The sequence below is a fragment of the Gallus gallus genome, chromosome 5 (genome assembly GCF_016699485.2).
Source record: "Gallus gallus isolate bGalGal1 chromosome 5, bGalGal1.mat.broiler.GRCg7b, whole genome shotgun sequence".
Taxonomy (NCBI): Eukaryota; Metazoa; Chordata; class Aves; order Galliformes; family Phasianidae; genus Gallus; species Gallus gallus.
In genome coordinates this window covers 54,432,095-54,449,277 of record NC_052536.1, presented here as the reverse complement: position 1 = coordinate 54,449,277, position 17,183 = coordinate 54,432,095, and the positions used below count along the sequence as shown (strand labels likewise).

Below are 17,183 nucleotides of genomic sequence, written 5' to 3'. Positions count from 1 at the left end.
ACTGCTCTGGTCCATGCTCCCGTACCACAAATGGGAAAGCTGCTCCTGTATTTAGTCTCTTGTCCACACAGAGACACTAGGTGGGACAAAAGGCCTTATGGGCAGCCTGTTAGCATGAGGTGTGCTCATCCAGATCATCAATAAAAAGGGCTGGCCCCAGTACTGACCCCTGAGGAACACAGCTAGCGACTGATGGCCAGCTGGATTTAAGTCTCCTCTCCTCTCCTCTCCTCGCCACCTCTCTCTGGGCCCAGCTGTCCAGCCAGTTTTTACCCAGTGAATAGTACAACCATCCAAGCCATAGACTGTCAGCTTCTCCAGGGGAAGAGGGCGGGGTCTAGGGGGATGAAGTCTAGGTAGACAGCATCCACAGCCTTTCCCCCATCCACTAGGTGAGTCACCTGGTTGTAGGAGTCAAGGTTGGACAAACAGGAACATGAATTCATGTTGGCTAGGCCTGATCACCTGGTTGTCTTCAATATGCCATGTGATCACACTCAGGACAATCTGCTCCAGGACCTTCCCCAATACCAAAGTCAGGCTGACAGGTGTGAAGTTCCTCATGAAGTTCCTGGTGGCTACCAGCATTTCTACATATGCCACAGGAGTCCAGTCTTTTGACTTGCCTGGGCCACATGGAGTGAAGAGGAACTGTCTTGGGCCACACAGAAAATACACAGTTAACGTAGATCAGCTACAAAACTTATTTTATATATGCATATCTTTTATTAAAAGGTAAAAAACAGCAACAAAAACGTAAAACTAGCGGCATATGTAGCTTTGTTTTGGTGAGCCTCATGCATCAGCTTCTGGTTCAACAGCAGTGGCTGCAGTTCTTAGTGAGTTCCCAAGGGGTTTGGCAGAGGTTGTACAAAAAGAGGTCACTCACTACCTGGGAGCTCAGTCCGGCCACGTGCCTCACAGCAGGGCCGATGCCAGGGCCACGGCAGCCCAGGGCAGCTGAGAGGGGCTGTTCGAGGTGGGGCCGAAGGCTGGGGCTGGGGCGTTTGTGACATCACGGTGCGTCACAATGCGGGGCTGGTATTGAGGCCATCAGCAGGCAGCGGCTGCTCCACTTTGGCCTGGGCCAGCGGTGAGTGCAGCAGCAAGGGGGAGGGCTGTGCTGGGCCGGGCGCAAACACCGGCCCGCGAGGGGTTTGGGAGCCCGCAGTGGTGGCAGCGAGCTCTCAGGGGAGCCTGCGAGCGGCTCTCTGGCAGTCACCACCAGTGCTGGCCTCAGCCCCTGCTGCCTCCCAGCTCCCTCGCCCCCACTCCTACCTGACCCCAGGGGCTGTGGCTCCTGGCCCCGCTCCCCCAGCCGCGCGCGAGCTCCCACCCAGCCCCACTGACCTCCCCTCTCTCACTTCTTCCAGATCATGGCTTTGGCGTTTGTCTTCTCGTTGTTGGCGCAGAGAGTGCCATGTGTTGGTGATTATTTGGATGAGGAAACCCTCAACCGCATGCAGCAGCGTGAGGAGTATCTGCAAGAGCAGATGACAAAGCTGCTGCTGGAGATAGAAGAAATGGAAATGGCGCGGAGCAGGATGGGCTTGCAAGCCCTGCTCTTTGCTTTGTTGCCATACTGGAAAATTGTGAGCGTTCTTTGTCTCTTCGTCTTTCTGTTTTGGTTCATGTGGAAGATCCACAAGAAGTTCCGGGGCGTTGAAGACAACAGTGGTGTGGAGAGCTCCAGCAGTGAGGAGCAGCAGCAGGAGCAGCAGGAGCAGCAGGAGCAGCAGGAGCAGGAGCAGCAGGAGCAGCAGGAGCAACAGATGCAGGTGGTGAAAGTGAAAGCAAAGGATGAATTTGTCTTTGCTGATGAGTTCTGGCCAATCCATACCCATCAAGAGGATGGTGAACAGATCCTCTCGCTGTTGCATCACCTCATCGATATCTGCCAACATATCGCGGCAGATACTTTCTATCCAGTGCCAGCACACACCACCGGGGTGGGCAGTGTCTATGAAGGCTGGTGTCCCCTTGTAAATAAGCCTGTCTTCTGCGTGGTTGTGCCCCTGTTGGCCCCCCGTGGGCACACTTTCCACCCGGATCTGGGCGCCCCAGAGGAGCTGCCAGCGAGGAACTCCCGTGTCCGTGTACAGCTGGAATGCACGTGCGGGAGGGAGCAGGAGATGCGCATGCGATGCTTCCTCCACGCCTCTGCGGCAGAGCTGAGAAATCAGAAGTCCAACGTCCTACGCAACCTCTGCACTGACTCCTACCTGGATGTGGAGAAGACTGCCCAGTGGTTCCAGAAGCTGATCAGAAATGCCTGGAAATGCAGGCATTCGTCAACAATGCGCAGCCTGAATGTGACGCAGTCCAAGCGCTCCTGCAGGTTTCGGGTGACAGATGTCTACAAGAAAATCTTCTTAGTTGAGATGCTGTTTGGCGTACAGCAAGATGACACGGACATCTTTCTGAGCAGCCAGGAGACAGAGGTCGGTAGTACTCCCAGCACGATCTGGCCACAGAGCTGTGCTGTGGCAGAAGCAAAGTTCTTCCTACTTGTAGCCGCCCGTGCCAAGGAAAGGAATTTCTACATCAGATATATGCAAGTGTGCACCTATATCCTGGCGGGCCTCAACTTTTCAGTCTATGAACTGAAGACAGTGCTCATGCACCTCCTGACTGCCATCCCTTTGGAAGGTTGGCATAGGAGCTATTTCCTGGAGCGGATCGATGACATCTTGCGCTACCTGCGCTGCTGCGTGGAGGAGAAGCATCTGGGCCACTTCTTCATTGGAAATGAGGACGTGCCTGCAGAGATTATCTTGCCGCAGGATTTCCGAGAGTCCGAACCGCTCAACCTCTTCGAGCACCTGGAGGATCCGGAAAGACATGAGCAGGCACTGCAGGAGTTGGAGGAGCTGCAAGATCGGCTCCTGAGCCTGCTGATCTATGGGAAGTGAGAGACATCCACTTGTCCCACAGACGAGCACCCTGGACACGGAGAAGACACCGCTCCGTACGCAGTGGGAATTGCTCCTGGATGTTTTCTCCACACTGGGGCAGCCATACCCCACGCTGATGAAGAGGGTGCTGCGTGAACACTTGAAACAGAGACTCTTCAAACCAGCTGGGCAGAGACCACCCAGCCTCTCCAAGAGCATCTGTTTGCTCCGGGAGCATTTAGAAGAACCTGATCTGAAGAAGTAGAGCACAATGTACTTTGTAACGTGTGCTTAGAAACAGCTGATGCGAACAAGCAGAAATACTACCTGTTGAAGTCGCGTATTTTAGAACTATAGTTGTTGAATGATGTGATTGTCACTTTTCAAGCTCTAGTAGAATTATATGTATATATTATCTATTGTATTATAGAGTAGAAAGTATGTTGTAAGTCTGTTCTGTTCTTTTATTAATTTTAATAAACATATTTATTTTTATAACTTTGCGTGGGTTATAGAGTTGTATTCTGCACATCAAAACCCTCTGCCCGTAGCTCCTTGTCAAAGAAAGCAGGGATACGGTGTTGAATGCTCGGCTGCCACAGAATTGGGTAGCGTGCTGTGGAAAAGGTGACCCACTGATCTCTTGTGCCACCTCCTCCCGGATGCAGCGGTGGCACTCTTTCTCACTCTGGCGGCTTTGGGTGTTTTCAAGACCCTGCATTATATGGGTGAAGATGTTCAAGCTTTCGGTAATCATCCAAATGAGCTGCACTTGTCTGAGTGCTGCAGAAGCCCAGGCTTCTTCCTGCTTGCAGGAAGTTGGCATCCAACAGGAGGCCTGAAGGGTTTAGGTAAGGGCAGATCTCAGCAGAACATGCTTAAACAAAACTGTTGTAAGCCCTGTTGTAGCTTGATAGCTGCATATTTGATCTTTTCATTCACAGTGGTGCTTTATTTGCTTTAAAGGCTGTTTTTCTTAACTCCTTTCGTGTCTCTGGGGCTGGCCTGAGCCTATCTGTGGTTTTGCCTGTTGGGTATGTTGCTGTCCCTGCCGTTGCCCGGCATGGCCTGGCTCTCCTTTCTTTTTTGCTGCAATGACTAGCTTCAGAGCAGGTAAGACTGCACTGGGCAACGGATCCGGAGTGAAAAAGGCCAACAAAAAAGCTCTTTTTAAGGCTTTTTTGAAGCCAGCAACAGTGCTGCGCTTGTGCTGGGGGGCTGGCAGCTTCTGGGCGGGCTGCTGAGCGAGCAGGGGTGGAGCTGGCACGTTAGAGGCACAGTTTAAACACCGGACGAACGTGTCATCACCCAGCCCTGACCTAGGCACCTGCTGATAAGCTTTAGACAGCTAGCTTCTGCCCACAGAGCACACCAGGTGAGTAACCGTTGTCTCTGCCCACCGAGAACAGGGAGGTTCAGTGAGTGAGCACAGCCCACACTGCCCATACAGTGCTGCAGCTGTGGGTGTGGGAGGTGGGTCAAGCGGTGAGGAGTGTAAGTGTTGTCCCGCCTTGCTCAGGAGACCAGCTTTCCTCTTGGCAGTCTCTGAGACCGCCAGCTTAAACATGGTCTCCACCAGACAGCAGGCTTATTCCAAGAAGATCTTGACAACCCAGACAGAGGGCCTGCCCAGAAATGTGGCTGTTCAGGTCTCTGGGTGCAGAGAGTGCCTAGGCCTGCTGCTGCCCGGGGAGGGTGGCAGAGGCTCTACCAGTGTGCGGTGTGAGCAGGTGGATGAGCTGCTTAGCCTGGTGGTGGAGCTCAAGGAGGAGGTGGAGAGACTAAGGACCATCAGGGAGCGTGAGCGGGAGATCGACTGTTGGAGTGACTCGCTGGCGTGCTGGAGGGAAGGGTGCCAGGGAGATACCCCCAGAAAAGTGGTTGACTCCCTGCCCTGTCACAGTTGGACAGACCTGACTGATGAGGAGGTTTGGAAGAGAGTCCCGACTCAACATCACGGGAGCCCCCCCCTGCCTGCCTACCCTGCTTCCCCAGCTCCCTCTAAGCAGCAGGTTTGAGACGCTGGAAATTGAAGGGGAGGTGAGTGGGGAGGATCTGCCTAGGAGGGAGCCTAAGGCGAGGCAGTCACCCCCATGTCTTGAGACTGCCTCTGTCAGGAGAGAAAGGAAGGTGGTCGTGGTGGGTGACTCCCTTGTCAGAGGAACTGAAGGCCCCATGTGCAGACCGGACCCGAGCCGTCGGGAAGTGTGCTGCCCTCCTGGGGCCTGGGTCAGGTACATAACTAGAAACAACTAGAAAACTCCCTAAGCTGGTTAGGTCCACTGATTACTTTCCATTACCCATAGTTCAGGTGGGCAGTAATGAAATAGCTCAGAGAAGCCTACGAAAAGAGATTTCAGGGGTTTAGGGCGTTTAGTTCAAGGAGCAGGAGCACAAGTGATCTCTTATTCTATACCTTCAGGGGCAGTGAAGGACACAGAGCGGGCTTGGAAAGCACAAGTAACAAAGTAAGAAGTAACAGTGTCAAGGCAGAAACTTTGGGTTCTTTAATCATGTGGCAGTTTACTGGGCCCCTGGCATGTTCTCCATGAACGATATCCACCTATCTCAAAGGGGGAAATGAATCCTAGCACAGGAGCTAGCGGGCCTTATTGAAAGAGCTTTAAACTAGCTATGACAGGGGAAGGGGACAAAACAGGGCTCACGAGAGATGAGCCTAAGGGAACAATGCTTGAGCTGGGGGTGAGGCAGATGACTCGGCTGACGTGGATCTACATACACCACTGCACGCAGCAAGGCAACAAGCGGGAGGAGCTGGAAGCAACTGTGAGGCAGGCTATGACCTGGTTGCTATTACCGAAACATGGCGGGACCACTCCCACGCCTGGAGTGCTGTGATGGATGGCTACGAGCTCTTCAGGGGGGATAGACAAGGAAGGAAGGGTGGTGGTGTGGCTCTTTTTGTTAAAGAGTGTTTTGATGTTGAAGAGCTTGGGGTTGGGAATGATGAAGTTGACTGCCTGTGGTTAAGGATCAGGGGGAAGGTCTGTTGGGGTGACATCTTGGTGGGCTTCTGTTACGGACCGCCTAATCAGGATGAAGAGAAGGACGAGGCATTCTGTGAGCAGCTTGCGGAAGTTGCGCGATCGCCAGCACTCGTTCTCATGGGAGACTTCACCTTCCCTGATATTTGTTGGAAATACAATACAGCACAGAGGAAGCAGTCCAGGAGGTTTCTAGAGCGTGTGGAAGGTTTCTAGAGCGTGTGGAAGATAGCTTCGTGGCACAGCTGGTACGAGAGGCTACCGGGGTGGTGCCCTGCTAGACCTGCTCCTCACTAACAGAGAGGGACCGGTGGGAGATGGGAAGGTTGGGGACTGTCGTGGGCAGAGCGACCACGAAATTGTAGAATTCTCTATTCTTGGAGATGGATGATTGCTCGATCGCCGAGTTTCGCTGCTTCGGAGCCGTCCCGGCCAGAACCGCAGCGGCGGACCGCGACGTAGACGACGGTTTCGGTCGGTTCCTTCATCGAGGGAACGCCGGGATAACGGACCAGCCCGGCAGCTCTCGCGAGAGCGGCTGACGTGAAGTGAGCCTTGCCAGAGCAGCGGCTCTGCATCCGCGCCCTCTGCCTGGAGAAGGCGTTGGGGATGGGGAGGAGGAGTCGGCCGTTCAGACGAGCTGAAGCGGTCGTTGCTCTCTGGGCACACCGAGGTGCAACCACGGTCACCACACGGCGGCGAGCTGCTGCTAAAAGGCACGTAGAGACTCAGGCTGAAAGCATGAATGTCCGTGCCGCAGTTCAGGTCTCGGGCTGTGGAGAATGCCCGGCCCTGTCACTGCTACAGGAGGGCAGCCGGGATACCGCCTGTGTGCGGTGTGAGCAGGTGAGGGATCTGCTCAGCCTGGTGCTAGAGCTGAAGGAGGAAGCAGAAAGGCTGAGGAGCATCCGGGACTGTGGGAAGGAGATTGCTTGGTGGAGTCGCACTCTGCCATCCCTGCAGGAAGGGTGTGGGGAGATGCTCCTCAAGCAGCAGGGGATCGTCTGCTGTCTCACAGTCAGGTGGGAAGGGGTGACCTCAACGACAGCGAGGGATGGAAACAAGTCCCTGTTCAGGGCTAGGAACATGACTTGCCTGGTTAAGCCCTCCGATTACTATCCACGTCTGGTTTTCCACACTGGAAATGAAGATGTATGCAAAAGAATTTCTCAGGCGATCAAAAGGGTCTTCAGGGCTCGGGGAAGACTTCTGAAGGGGTTGGCAGCGCAAGTTGTGTTCTCCTCTGTCCTCTCAGTTGGTGACTGGGACCCACACAAAAGGAGGAGGGTGGGCATGCTGAATGAATGGCTTTGTGAATGGTGTTGTGCTCAGGGCTTTGGGTACTATGGCTTGGGACACAGCCTTGAGAAAGGGGGAATGCTGACGGCGGAGGGAGCCGACTGACTAGAAGGGCCACAAATAGTCTTGGGAGCAAGCTGGCTGGGCTGGTAAGCAGGGCCTTAAACTAGATATGATGCGGGAAGGGGGTGTGCTGGGTGACAGTGAAGCACATAGGAACACTGTCACCTTGGGAGGCGGTAAGAGAAAACCCCAGACTTGTCCTGGAGGTATTAGGGTGGGCTCCTCTGAGAAGGCAACGAGGCCAATAGCTAAGCTGAAGTGCCTCTATACCGATGTACACAGCATGGGAAATAAACAGGAGGAGCTAGAAACCGTGGGAAAGTATTGGGAAAGGATGAGCTGACTGCTATCATGGAAACATGGTGGGATGAATCCCATGATTGGAATACTTTGATTGAGGACTACAGGCTTTTCAGAAGGGATAGACAGGGTAGGAGGGGTGGCAGAGTTGCCCTCTAAGTTAGGAAGTGGATAGATTGCGAAGAGCTGTGTCTGAGGAACAGCCACTGTCAGGTTGAGAGCTTGTGGGTAAGAATCAGGGATCGGTCCAGCAAAGGGCATCTAGTGGTTGGGGTCTGCTAGAGGCCACCTGATCAGGGGGAGCCTGTTGACGAGGCCTTCTTGCTTCAGCTGCAGGAGGTGTTGTGCTCGTGGGCTCCTGTCCTGATGGGGGATTTCAACCACCCGGATGTCTGCTGGAATAGTGGCATGGCAGGTGGCAGACAATCCAGAAGATTCCTGGAGTCTGTTGACAACTTTCTGGTCCAGGTAATAGATGGACCAACCCGAGGTGAAGCCTTGCTGGACCTGGTGCTCACAGTGAGAGGTGTGCAGGAGGAGAGCATTAGAGAGGTTAAGATTGGAGGGAGCCTGGGCTGTAGTGACCACGCCTTGGTGGAGTTTGTGATCTTGAAGAACGTGGGCCTGGCACAAAGCAGAGCTAGGCCCCTGTGCTTTAGGAGAGCAAAATTCCAGCTGCTTAAGGAACTGCTGCGTGGGATCCCCTGGGAAACTGTCCTTAAGGGCATGGGTACAGAACAGAGCTGGCAGCTCTTTAAGGACACCCTTCTGAGAGTGCAACGGCTCTCCATCCCCCAGCAGAAGAAGTCCAGCAGGGGAGGCAGGCAACCGCTGTAGCTATGCAAGGGCCTGAAGCTGAAACTGAGGGAAAAGAGGGAAGTGTACAGAAAGTGGAAGCAGGGTTGTGTAGGCTGGGAGGAATACAGGGCTGTTGTCCATGTGTGTAGAGATAGGATTAGGAAAGCCAACGCGCAGGTGGAGCTGAACTTGGCGAGGGATGTGAAAGATAACAAGAAGGGGTTCTACAGGTACATAGGCAGGAGGAGACAGGCCAAGGAGGGCGCTCCCCCTCTGATGAAAGGCAGTGGGGAGCTGGCTTCCTCAGACACAGAAAAAGCTGAGGTACTCAATGAGTGCCTTGCCTCAGTCTTCATGGGTGGTCAGGCTTCCTGTGTCTGCCAGGACCACGAGCCTCTAGGTGAGGGTGCGGGGAGTGGTTTCTGTCCCACTGTAAGAGTGGAACAAGTCCGAGTCGTCCTCATGAAATGGAACGTGTCTAAGTCCACGGGGCCGGATGATATCCATCCCAGGGTTCTGAAAGAGATGGCTGATGTGGTTGCCGAGCCGCTCTCCATCATATTTGAAAAATCATGGCTGTCCGGTGAAGTCCCCGGTGACTGGAAAAAGGGAAACCTTGCTCCCGTTTTTAAGAAAGGGAGAAAGGAAGACCTGGGGAACTACAGGCCGGTGAGCCTCACCTCTGTGCCTGGGAAGATCATGGAGCAGATCCTCCTAGAAACTGTATTAAGGCACATACGAGACAAAGAGGTGATCCAAGACAGCCAGCATGGCTTCAGCAAGGGCAGATCTTGCCTGACCAATCTGGTGGCCTTTATGATGGAGTGACGGCTTTGGTGGATGGGGGGAGGGCGTGGATGTCATCTACCTGGACTTCTGCAAAGCCTTTGACACGGTCCCTCACCACGTGCTTCTCTCTAAATTGGAGAGGTGTGGATTTGAAGGATGGACTGTTCGATGGATTAGGAATTGGTCGGCTGGATGCAGCCAAAGAGTTGTGATCAATGGTTCTGTGTCAGGGTGGAGGCCGGCCATGAGTGGTGTCCCTGAGGGGTGGGTCTTGGGACATCGAGGCCCTGGAATGTGTCGAGAGAAGGGCAACAAAGCTGGTGAGGGGTCTGGAGCACAAATCTTATGAGGAGCGGCTGAGGGAGCTGGGATCGTTCAGTGTGGAGAAGAGGAGGCTGAGGGGAGATCTCATTGCACTCTACAGCTGGGGTTTGGCCTCTTCTCCCAGGCAACAAACAGGAGCCGAGGAAACGGCCACAAGTTGTGCCAGAGGAGATTTAGATTTGATATAAGGAAAAATCTGATTTTCTCTCCGAGAGTGGTCAGACACTGGAATGGCCTGCCCAGGGAGGTGGTGGAGTCGCCGTCCCTGGCAGTGTTCAAGAGGCGCCTGGACGAGAAGCTACGAGATACGGTTTAGTGGCTTTTGGTAGTAACGGTAATGGGAGGACGGTTGGACTAGACGATCTTGTAGGTAGGTCCTTTCCAGCCTTGTGATTCTATGATTCTCTCCGCCGCTAAGGGGTCGCTGTGTTGCTGCGCAGGAGGCTGGACGGCGTCCCGCAGTCCCTGCACTGCTGCGTGGAGGAGAACCGTCTCAGCCCTCCTCTGTGTAGATGAGGCTGTGCCCCAGGAGACGTTTGATTGCAGCAGGATGTAGAGTAGATAGAGTGTCTCAGGAAAACCCAACCACTTGACGTCAGATCCCACAAACTCTGCTGCAAACCCTGTTGTAAGAAGGACAATCTCCAACGTCTTCTGATGGCTTTCTGGGTTCTCCTGCCGCCTGCCTACTCTGCCAGCTTTGGCCACCTGTACCTGTCACTGGTTGACTGCATCACACTATCCGGGATGAGTTCACGGGAACTCCCTTGAGGTCCCAGCCCTTGAAATATGTTGAAACTTTTCCACTGCACTCAAGGAGATGACTAAGCTCTTAAAACTGATGTGGGCAACTTGTTCTTACCCTGCGCCTGCTGTTTGGATTTCTCTGGTCTCTCACTGTGAGCCGATGGAGAAATGCAGCCTGCCTCCTCCGCTGTCTGAGCATTCTCGGTGTATTCCAGCTGAGCTGGTTTCTAGCAATGGCAATGCCCCATCAGGCTGAGCCTCTGCCAGATGGGCTCACTAATATATTGCCTTGCATTGTCATAGCTCCCCACTGTGTGACCTTGTGTGCCAGCATCCCATAACACACACCCTCCCAGCATCCCCTTGCCTGAGCACTGCTTCACCCACCAGAAGACAGAAAGAGGGCTGATCTGGCTGGCCATCAGCCCTCCATAAAGATGCTGGTCTCTGCTGGGGCACTCCGTTCACTCCATGCAGTGAAGCAGAAGTCTGGCCCAGGAATCGCATCTCAGCTGATTCCTTCCCTGCCCAGCAGGGGGAGGCAGGCACTGCACTGACCGGGCTTTAGCTCTAACAGAGCAGCCAGGCTTTGCGCTGAACCTCTGGGGCAATAGGTCAGTCAAACTGAGGTCTTGTTTCACAGTGTCAAGCAGGATTAATACTTCACAAGACTCATTGACTTGATAACGTTGATGGAGGGAAGGGAGCAGCATCCTGTCTTGCTGCTTGGTAGGCAAGGAGGAAATTCCTGCTGTGTGGGACAGACAGCATGTGAAAGTCTCTGTGTTCTCTGCTCTGCCCATTCTCTTTTCTTTGGAATATGTGTTTTCACGCACCTTGATACTGCGTAGCACTGCCGTGAACTAGCCTCTAGCTGGAGCCAGAGATTTCTGTATTCCCCTACTGTCCTGAAGTAGCCTAACAAGTGAATGGCTAATAACGCTCTTGCCTTCTTGGCAGCGTCAATCCTCCACGGCCTGCAGTTGGTCCACAGGCTCGTTAAAGCAACGTGATCCCGCAGCGGTGGGAGGGAGGGAGAAACAACCCTTTCCGAATGTTTAGCTACGCCAAATCACACCTGCTGTGGACCAAAAGACGGAAATCACCCGTAAACTACTTGCTGAGTTTCTTTCCTTCTCTCCAGCAGCTGTTTCTTTGGTATGGTGATCCCTTCTCTTGTGTTGCTGATGCAAAACGCAAGGAAACAAGTGGAGCCATCAACCAGGCTACAAGTTAGGTCACTGCAAAGATTAGGGGTTAATCCATTAATCCACTGCAAAAGACGGGGCTGAGTGAAACACGCCCGTGGAGTGAAAGTCCTGGCTGGCTCGGGGCAGGCAAGTTGTAGGGCAGGCACAAGAGCTCCCAGGGGCTGTTGGTCACTAAAGGCGTGAGTGGCAGCTGCCCAGGATAAACTTGACCCGGATGGAGGCCTGCAGACGTTTGGGTGGGTTTGTTTGTGCCAGGGCTAAACCTTCCTCCAAAAATGCCGTGATCCCTGTAGTCAGCGTTCACACGCTTTGGCTGCCCCGACTTAAGAGTTATGAGCTGCAAGAGGTGTTTGGTCAGCTGAAGGCAGATCACAGAATACACAGATCTAAATCAGGGTGAGCCAATGAACGGAGAAGTCACAGCACTCCTAGCCACGTCAATCACAGCCCACGTTTGCCAAGCAGCTTAAAAGAACATGTACACAAAGCACTGGTGGGGAATGGTGGAAAACTTGCTATTTCCAAGCAGAATGCTTTCTGGAATCATGCGTGTTTCATGCAGCAATTAATGGAAACGGCTGTGCAAGTGTTATGACCCTGTATTGTTTCTGTATTTCTTGTTGAACGGTAGTACTGTTACAACAGTACTACTGTATACTAATATGTATTGCTGAAAGAGGTGTATTGCTATTATGTTACTGTTATTTTATCACTACTGCTTTTATAGGTTAAGGCTTAAGCAAGCTGACCATGGGAGCCGAAAAAGGCGGAGAAAACCCCATCAGGTAGAGGACTTGAATGGCTGAAGTCCCTTTCAGCTTCCACCCTGCATTCTACTGCTGCTCTCTAAACTGACGACGTGATGAATGTCGGGCAGGACACGGCCCGGCTGCTGGCAGCTGATTTGAGCGCAGCCATACAGGTGAGACTTCCTGATAGGTTAGGACATGGCCTTGGGAACGATGCTGGCAGCTAACCCATGGGCAGGGTGCCACGGAGCAGTTACCCTGTTGCACAACCCTGCCTGCTTTCCGGTTAAAGCTATGGGGGATCAGCTGGTCCTCCAACCCCACAGGTAATCTGGGGAGAGAGAGTGGGTGTCCCATTAAAACCCTTAAAATCACGCATCCAAATAGTGGACAGAGAGGGACTGAGGTGCCTTTTTGAGACTGATGTGGGCAGACTGGGAGAGGCAAAGTCCAACCCAAGTCCTTCTGTCAAAATGAACCAATAATAAATGCTCGTTGTTTCTGAGATGTATGGCTGTTGCATGCTGCCGATGGCCTCTTCCCTGCACATTGTGATTCCTCGCATGGCCAGGCAGGCAGGAGGCTGGGGAAAGCATGCAGCACCCGCAGCAGCACAGGTAATGTTGGTTCAGGCCCTGCTCTGCAGTGGGGGAGTCGGTTTTCACTCTAATGAGGACCTTTGGCTCCATAGGATGTGCTTTGTGGAGTTGTTCGTCCTGTCATTAGTGGTGACTTCTCTTCAGCAGTGGAACAAGTGAAACACTTAGGCCTGGAGGATGGTTTTTTTTTTGGCTCCATCCCTGGTAAGTAATATCTCTATCATTTCTCTTGCCTCTCCAGCTACAGGTCTGAGCTGGTCCCACAGCACACCTTGCACATTGCTGTTGATCTGATGTGTCCCAGTAATCACCGTTTCTAACACAGAGGGCTGTTCACTGCTGAGTGGTTTCAGAGCCGTTTGGTGGTGCCTGAGTGTAAGATTTGGATGAAGATTTCTGGTTAGTTCAGCGGTGGGCCTTCTTGGGTCACCCAGAGGAGGGCTTCTCCCCTGGGTGACCCTCAGCTGGAGAAAATGGGCATGTTGAGGCTAGGGAGAGGGCCTAGGGGGCAAAGCTGCACAGCAGGGTGGTTGTGAGGATCTCATACGGTCACTTCTCACAGGCACTTAGGCTAGATTTGTCACCGGGCCTCAGCATCCACTGCTGTTCATGGCTGCTTCTGCTGGCACTGCTCTGGTCCATGCTCCCGTACCACAAATGGGAAAGCTGCTCCTGTATTTAGTCTCTTGTCCACACAGAGACACTAGGTGGGACAAAAGGCCTTTTGGGCAGCCTGTTAGCATGAGGTGTGCTCATCCAGATCATCAATAAAAAGGGCTGGCCCCAGTACTGACCCCTGAGGAACACAGCTACTGACTGATGGCCAGCTGGATTTAAGTCTCCTCTCCTCTCCTCTCCTCGCCACCTCTCTCTGGGCCCAGCTGTCCAGCCAGTTTTTTACCCAGTGAATAGTACAACCATCCAAGCCATAGACTGTCAGCTTCTCCAGGGGAAGAGGGCGGGGTCTAGGGGGATGAAGTCTAGGTAGACAGCATCCACAGCCTTTCCCCCATCCACTAGGTGAGTCACCTGGTTGTAGGAGTCAAGGTTGGACAAACAGGAACATGAATTCATGTTGGCTAGGCCTGATCACCTGGTTGTCTTCAATATGCCATGTGATCACACTCAAGACGATCTGCTCCAGGACCTTCCCCAGTACCAAAGTCAGGCTGACAGGTGTGAAGTTCCTCATGAAGTTCCTGGTGGCTACCAGCATTTCTACATATGCCACAGGAGTCCAGTCTTTTGACTTGCCTGGGCCACATGGAGTGAAGAGGAACTGTCTTGGGCCACACAGAAAATACACAGTTAACGTAGATCAGCTACAAAACTTATTTTATATATGCATATCTTTTATTAAAAGGTAAAAAACAGCAACAAAAACGTAAAACTAGCGGTATATGTAGCTTTATTTAGTGAGCCTCATGCATCAGCTTCTGGTTCAACAGCAGTGGCTGTAGTTCTTAGTGAGTTCCCAAGGGGTTTGGCAGAGGTTGTACAAAAAGAGGTCACTCACTACCTGGGAGCTCAGTCCGGCCACGTGCCTCACAGCAGGGCCGATGCCAGGGCCACGGCAGCCCAGGGCAGCTGAGAGGGGCTGTTCGAGGTGGGGCCGAAGGCTGGGGCTGGGGCGTTTGTGACATCACGGTGCGTCACAATGCGGGGCTGGTATTGAGGCCATCAGCAGGCAGCGGCTGCTCCACTTTGGCCTGGGCCAGCGGTGAGTGCAGCAGCAAGGGGGAGGGCTGTGCTGGGCCGGGCGCAAACACCGGCCCGCGAGGGGTTTGGGAGCCCGCAGTGGTGGCAGCGAGCGCTCAGGGGAGCCTGCGAGCGGCTCTCTGGCAGTCACCACCAGTGCTGGCCTCAGCCCCTGCTGCCTCCCAGCTCCCTCGCCCCCACTCCTACCTGACCCCAGGGGCTGTGGCTCCTGGCCCCGCTCCCCCAGCCGCGCGCGAGCTCCCACCCAGCCCCACTGACCTCCCCTCTCTCACTTCTTCCAGATCATGGCTTTGGCGTTTGTCTTCTCGTTGTTGGCGCAGAGAGTGCCATGTGTTGGTGATTATTTGGATGAGGAAACCCTCAACCGCATGCAGCAGCGTGAGGAGTATCTGCAAGAGCAGATGACAAAGCTGCTGCTGGAGATAGAAGAGATGGAAAGGGCGCAGGGCAGGATGGGCTTGCAAGCCCTGCTCTTTGCTTTGTTGCCATACTGGAAAACTGTGAGCGTTCTTTGTCTCTTCGTCTTTCTGTTTTGGTTCATGTGGAAGATCCACAAGAAGTTCCGGGGCGTTGAAGACGACAGTGATGTGGAGAGCTCCAGCAGTGAGGAGCAGCAGCAGGAGCAGCAGGAGCTGGAGCAGCAGGAGCAACAGATGCAGGTGGTGGAAGTGGAAGCGAAGGATGAATTTGTCTTTGCTGAAGAGTTCTGGCCAATCCATACCCATCAAGAGGATGGTGAACAGATCCTCTCGCTGTTGCATCACCTCATTGATATCTGCCAACATATCGTGGCGGATACTTTCTATCCAGTGCCAGCACACACCACTGGGGTGGGCAGTGTCTATGAAGGCTGGTGTCCCCTTGTAAATGAGCCTGTCTTCTGCGTGGTTGTGTCCCTGTTGGCCCCCCGTGGGCACACTTTCCACCCGGATCTGGGCGCCCCAGAGGAGCTGCCAGCGAGGAACTCCCGTGTCCGTGTAGAGCTGGAATGCACGTGCGGGAGGGAGCAGGAGATGCGCATGCGATGCTTCCTCCACGCCTCCGCGGCAGAGCTGAGAAATCAGCAGTCCAACCTCCTGCACAGCCTCTGCACTGACTCCTACCTGGATGTAGAGAAGACTGCTCACTGGTTCCAGAACCTGATCAGAAATGCCTGGAAATGCACGCATTTGTCAGCAATGTGCAGCCTGAATGTGACGCAGTCCAAGCGCTCCTGCAGGCTTCAGGTGACAGATGTCTACAAGAAAATCTTCTTAGTTGAGATGCTGTTTGGCGTACAGCAAGATGACACGGACATCTTTCTGAGCAGCCAGGAGACAGAGGTCGGTACTACCCCCAGCACGACCTGGCCACAGAGCTGTGCTGTGGCAGAAGCGAAGTTCTTCCTACTTGTAGCCGCCCGTGCTGAGGAGAGGAATTTCTACATCAGATATATGCAAGTGTGCGCCTATATCCTGGCGGGCCTCAACTTTTCAGTCTATGAACTGAAGACAGTGCTCATGCACCTCCTGACTGCCATCCCTTTGGAAAGCTGGCATGGGAGATATTTCCTGGAGCGGATCGATGACCTCTTGCGCTACCTGCGCTGCTGCGTGGAGGAGAAGCATCTGGGCCACTTCTTCATTGGAAATGAAGACGTGCCTGCGGAGATTATCTTGCCGCAGGATTTCCGAGAGTCCGAACCGCTCAACCTCTTCCAGCACCTGGAGGATGCGGAAAGACATGAGCAGGCACTGCAGGAGTTGGAGGAGCTGCAAGATCGGCTCATGAGCCTGCTGATCTATGGGAAGTGAGAGACATCCACTTGTCCCACAGACGAGCACCCTGAACACGGAGAAGACACCGCTCCGTAGGCAGTGGGAATTGCTCCTGGATGTTTTCTCCACACTGGGGCAGCCGATGAAGAGGGTGCTGCGTGAACACTTGAAACAGAGACTCTTCAAACCAGCTGGGCAGAGACCACCCAGCCTCTCCAAGAGCATCTGTTTGCTCCGGGAGCATTTTCCCCTAGGAAGACCGGCAATGAAAGACTTGCTTGAAGAACCTGATCTGAAGAAGTAGAGCACAATGTACTTTGTGACGTGTGCTTAGAAAGAGCTGATGCGAAAAAGCAGAAATACCACCTGTTGAAGTCGCGTATTTTAGAACTACAGTTGTTGAATGATGTGGTTAATTCTCACTTCTCAAGCTCTAGTAGAATTATATTCATATATTATCTATAGTATCAGAGACTAGAAAGTACGTTGTGATCTGTTCTGTTCTTTTAATAATTTTAATAAACATATTTATTTTTATAACTTTGCGTGGGTTATAGAGTTGTATTCCGCACATCAAAACCCTCTGCCCGTAACTCTTTGTCAAAGAAAACAGGGATAGGGTGTTGAATGCTTGGCTGCCACAGAATTGGGTAGCGTGCTGTGGAAAAGGTGACTGCCATCCCTGCAGGAAGGGTGTGGGGAGATGCTCCTCAAGCAGCAGGGGATCGTCTGCTGTCTCACAGTCAGGTGGGAAGGGGTGACCTCAACGACAGCGAGGGATGGAAACAAGTCCCTGTTCAGGGCTAGGAACATGACTTGCCTGGTTAAGCCCTCCGATTACTATCCACGTCTGGTTTTCCACACTGGAAATGAAGATGTATGCAAAAGAATTTCTCAGGCGATCAAAAGGGTCTTCAGGGCTCGGGGAA

General features: G+C 53.3%; 2 protein-coding genes across 3 annotated transcripts; both read left to right on the top strand.

The window, feature by feature from the left end:
- Nucleotides 1–225: 225 nt before the first annotated feature.
- LOC121113252 (inositol 1,4,5-trisphosphate receptor-interacting protein-like 1) lies at nt 226–3,392 on the top strand. The gene is made up of 2 exons (XM_040701641.1): nt 226–1,093; nt 1,374–3,392. Exon 2 carries the CDS (start codon nt 1,377–1,379, stop codon nt 2,910–2,912), a length of 1,536 nt encoding a protein of 511 aa, XP_040557575.1. The 5' UTR covers nt 226–1,093; nt 1,374–1,376; the 3' UTR covers nt 2,913–3,392.
- A 410-nt stretch (nt 3,393–3,802) lies between these two features.
- Nucleotides 3,803–16,794, top strand: LOC107056422 (inositol 1,4,5-trisphosphate receptor-interacting protein-like 1). Of its 2 annotated transcripts, none has more exons than XM_046942467.1 (3): nt 3,803–4,269; nt 12,158–12,982; nt 14,779–16,794. In XM_046942467.1, the coding sequence occupies exons 2-3, from the start codon at nt 12,956–12,958 to the stop codon at nt 16,288–16,290; spliced, it is 1,539 nt and encodes a 512-aa protein (XP_046798423.1). In that variant the 5' UTR covers nt 3,803–4,269; nt 12,158–12,955; the 3' UTR covers nt 16,291–16,794. The 2 variants fall into 2 exon arrangements, with proteins under 2 accessions (XP_046798423.1, XP_040557573.1); XM_040701639.2 differs by lacking the exon at nt 3,803–4,269 and adding an exon at nt 6,440–6,745.
- Nucleotides 16,795–17,183: the final 389 nt, after the last annotated feature.